Source organism: Mirounga leonina, unplaced genomic scaffold (assembly GCF_011800145.1).
Source record: "Mirounga leonina isolate KUSES-001 unplaced genomic scaffold, KU_Mleo_1.0 Mir_173, whole genome shotgun sequence".
NCBI classification, from domain to species: domain Eukaryota; kingdom Metazoa; phylum Chordata; class Mammalia; order Carnivora; family Phocidae; genus Mirounga; species Mirounga leonina.
In genome coordinates this window covers 32,259,771-32,264,449 of record NW_023270447.1, presented here as the reverse complement: position 1 = coordinate 32,264,449, position 4,679 = coordinate 32,259,771, and the positions used below count along the sequence as shown (strand labels likewise).

Sequence of the window (4,679 nt, the reverse complement as noted above, 5' to 3'; positions counted from 1 at the left end):
TTCTTTCTTTCTTTCTTTCTTTCTTTCTTTCTTTCTTTCTTTCTTTCCTTCCTTCCTTCCTTCCTTCCTTCCTTCCTTCCTTCCTTCCTTCCTTCCTTTCTTTCTTTCTTTTTCTTTTTTTCCCCTTTCTTTGAAAGAGAGAGAGAGCATGAGGGGGTAGGGGGGCAGAGGGAAAGGGAGAAGCAGACTCCCTGCTGAATGCGGGGCTAGATTCCAGGACCCTGAAATCATGACCTGAGCTGAAGGCAGATGCTTCCTGATGGAGCCACCCAGGTGCCCTCCATGTGCACTTTAATACAAAAATGTATTTTCTCTATTTGTTGTACACAAATGTATATATGATCATATTTGCTAATTTTGTTGTTAATCTATTTTATTCATGATTATTTGATTTAGCTACTAATTTCTAGCACCTGGGTGGCTCAGGGCTGACTTAAGTGGCTGATTCTTGGTTTCAGCTCAGGTCATGATCTCAGGGTCATGAGATGGAGCCCCACATTGGGTGCCATACTCAGAGGGAAGTCTGCTGGAGATTCTCTCCCCCCACCCCCACTTTCTCTCCCCCCCACTCCCTCGAGTGTGCTCTCTCTAAAATAAACAAATCTTTGGGGCACCTGGGTGGCTCAGTCGTTAAGCGTCTGCCTTCAGCTCAGGTCATGATCCCAGGGTCCTGGGATCGAGCCCCACATCAGGCTCTCTGCTCTGTGGGAAGCCTGCTTCTCCTTCTCTCACTGTGTCTCTCTCTGTCAAATAAATAAGTAAAATCTTAAAAATAAATAAATAAATAAATAAATAAATAAATAAATAAATAAATAAATAAATAAAATCTTTAAAAAATTTCTGATAGTGGTATGTTAAAATTTCCTAGTGAGATTATAGATTTGCCAGCTTTCCAATATATCTATTATTTTTGCCCTTTATGGGTGTATGTTCTGTTAACTCTATACAGTATTTTCCATCTCTTTATTTTTGTTCTTTCTGTATGGTTTTGTCTTATGTACGTCTCTTGAGCAAGTAACAAATCTGATAATTTTTCGGAAGATGATTTTATGATTAGTGATATATTTATCTAATTTCTGTCATATTATCCTCATGTCCTGTTTTTGTTTTTTTTAAGATTTTATTTATTTATTTGCCAGAGAGAGACAGAGAGGGAGAGTACAAGCAGGGGGAGTAGCAGGCAGGAGAAGCAGGCTACCTGCTAAGCAAGGAGCTCGATGTGGGACTCGATTCCAGGACCCTGAGATCATGACGTGAGCCGAAGGCAGATGTTCAACCATCTGAGCCAGCCAGGCACCCTATCTTCATGTCCTGTTTACCAATCTTTTCTCTTTTTCTTTTCCTTTCTCCTCTCTTCTATTGGATTGATAACATATCTTGTTTCCTTTTCTTCTTAACTGCTAGTCGCTGTCCACAGCATCTAATACATGTGGAATGTTTCTCAATTGGCAATTACATAAGCTTCTCACTATATCTCAGTTACAGCTTTTCTGGAAGATGACAGCTTACATCTTTATGGTGCCTCCTAGGATCCCTTAAATAAGTTTTATGTTTGCTACCAATTCTATATGTTCAGTCAGACTATTCCAAACATACTTTCAAATTTTGGTGAGAATCTGACCAGTTTTTTTTTTACATCATGTGCTAACAGAAAACTGATCACATTTTTAATATGTATATATAGAAAATAATGTTTATAATAATGGAACCTTTTTAAACATAGCTAATGACAAACTAATGAAAGGTCCTTTCTGCTTTAACTTGATAATCACCTACAATTTTATTATGCAAGCCCTATCCTCTTGCCATTGTTCTGAAACCTGAAAAGTACTCCATGTAAGGTGTTTCCAAACATATGCCTGGAGAACAGGACAGAAATATCAAAAGAAAGATACTACTCCAATGAAAAAATATCAAAAGTTTGGACAGATTAATTAATACACACAGAAATCAATATAATCATTAATCAAAACATGCAAATTAAAACCAGTTACAAATTTTCACCTATTAATTTGTCAAAGACTAAAAGTAAGTAAGGCTGGGAAGAAATTGCTATTGATTAAATTTAGTAACATTTGACATGTGGTTGGCACATAGTAATTATTTAATAGATGTTTGCTATTATTACTCTCAATAATATTATTTTTGTTTCTGACAAGGCTAGTGGGAATGTAAACTGATAAAGCATTATATATATATGAAATTATATCAAAATTCTTAAAAATGTTTATTATTCCCTTTGACCCAGGAAATACATGAATTCCAGTAATATGTACTAAGGAAATAATCGGACAAGTACATAGTGATGCCAGTTTAAAATGGCTATTATGGGGCGCCTGGGTGGTTCAGTTGGTTAAGCATCTGCCTTTGGTTCAGGTCATGATCCCAGGGTCCTGGGATCAAGCCCTGAGTTGGGCTCCCTGCTCAGTGGGAAGCCTGTTTCTCCCCTCCCACTCCCCCTGCTTGCGATCCCTCTCTTGCTGTGTCTCTGTCAAATAAATAAATAAAATCTTAAAAATAAAATAAAATAAAATGGCTATTATGTCAGTGCTTATAAAAGTAAAAATATTAATCTTATAGGTCCAACAATATGAAATTGGAAAATTAAGTTCTATTTAGTATATGGGTTATAGAAACATTAAAAATGATGACAATTATATATTCATGTAAAAATATTCATTTTTAAAATGCAGATACAAAATTATATATGTAAGAAAATCCAACTTTGTAAAAGAAAAGATCATGAATATAAATGTGTTCTATGCACAGAGAAAAATCTAAAAGCCATATACCAAAATATTAACTTTAACCATTGCTTATTTTCTTCCTTATACTTACCTTTGTGAGATTTTTAAATAATTTGTGCATACTTATAATCAGATGAATTATTCTTATTTCAAAAACAATTGGCCATCGTGCCAGTTCCACTGTCTTCCTTGTTCTTATGTACTTTGCCTATGCCTATGTAAACTTGCCCTCGTTAATCCTTGACTTTGAGGTTTTCTTGCACTGTGATTTTGGCATACTAGTAACTCAATCACTTACAACCTTAATCTCAGAGTTTTAACTTTGAATCCATGAGATTTCCCTGGTTACAGTCAATGACTCCTCTCTATAACTAAATACACATAGCTCTCTGGGAAGTAAAACTGATTCTCAGTTGAAGACTCTGGTTATACTTTTACAATTGCTGTGTCAGCTACATCCAGTTCACTCACTGATAATAACGTTGACAGGTCATCTTCTTGACAAGTGTTAACCTTCTGTAACAACCCAGCTCAGCTGTGGACTCTATAGGCCCTATGTTCCAAACTAAAGGCAATATTCCACCAGCAACCAGCTGGCCTTGCTGCTATCACTTTGGATCCTAGCTCCTTAAACTAGATAAACTATCAGATAAACAGTAAATGCTGAGATTTTGACTATCTAAAATTTATTTTAATAAATAAATATTGGGGGGCGCCTATGTGGCTCAGTCGGTTGAGCGTCTACCCTCAGCTCTGGTCATGGTCCCAGGATCCTGGGATCGAGCCCCATGTCGGGCTCCCTGCTCAGCAGGGATCCTGCTTCTCCCTCTCCCTCTGCCTCACCCCCTGCTTGTGCTCTGTCAAATAAGTAAAAAAATTTGAAAAATGTATGATATTTAGAAAGACTAGACTTATGGGAACCACATGTTGAATCATATGTTGAATTATAGATTCAAAATATTCACATAGCAAAGAATTATTACAAACCTTCTGGAGGTAGGATAGTTGGGAGGTTAGTTAATGCTTTTATTCCAGCTTTTTCTTTCTTTCCTCTTGATATAATTTTTCTTCTTTATTTCTACGTAGTTCTAGAAAAGTATTTGTCTGTTTCTAAATTTATTGCCATAAAACTCTTTGGGGGAGGGAGTGGGTTACTATTTATTTATGACAACTATCCCACATCCGTGATCCTCTCCAGTCCTTTGAAACGATGCCATGGGCCTTAGCCAGTCGGAGGATGGAGTCCTTTGACTCACCTATCTTGCGAATGGCCCCACAGATAGTAGAGGTTTTAAACTGGCCATTGAACCTGCCTATCACCTGGTCAACCTCAGCCACATTCATCTGGATGGATGTGTGGTCCTTGGTGTGGATGATGCGGTTGCTGGGGGAGCGTTTCCATGGCAGGTACAGGTGCACGAGCTCATGGGTGTCATTCTGCATGTCGAGGGCGCACCTGCTGCCACTCACCCAGAAAGGAGGCATAAAACTCTTTATAGCATTTTCTTGTTTTATTTTAAAATCTCCACTAAAAAAAAAAAAAAAATTAAGTCTCCCTAAATCCAGTTATATCCTATAATTTCTAAAACTGTTTAAACATTTCTTATCTGTATCAGTCTTGCTGGAGACATGTCTATTTTACTACTTTTTTCCCAAGAATCAGCTTTTCATTTTATTGATTCTATCACTTATTTTCTACTACATTAATGTCTGCTTTTGCACACAAATGTTTACAGCAGCTTTATTTATAACAACCCCAGGTTGGAAACAGTCTAAATGTCTATAAACAAATTGTGCTATATCAAATGGAATACTACTCAGCAAAAAAGGAAGAAACTAGTGATACTCTAAATATGAATGAATCTCAAAATTGTGGTAAATGAAAGAAGTCAGCCAGAAAAGAGTACATACTGTACATGATTCCATTTATAT

The 4,679-nt window shown here is 36.8% G+C and overlaps 1 protein-coding gene across 1 annotated transcript; it reads right to left on the bottom strand.

Annotated features, from left to right (window-relative positions):
* Window positions 1-3,883: 3,883 nt before the first annotated feature.
* Window positions 3,884-4,190, bottom strand: LOC118020196 (40S ribosomal protein S21-like). Its single transcript, XM_035020146.1, has one exon. It carries the CDS (start codon window positions 4,188-4,190, stop codon window positions 3,906-3,908), a length of 285 nt encoding a protein of 94 aa, XP_034876037.1. The 3' UTR covers window positions 3,884-3,905.
* Between the last annotated feature and the right edge of the window lie 489 nt (window positions 4,191-4,679).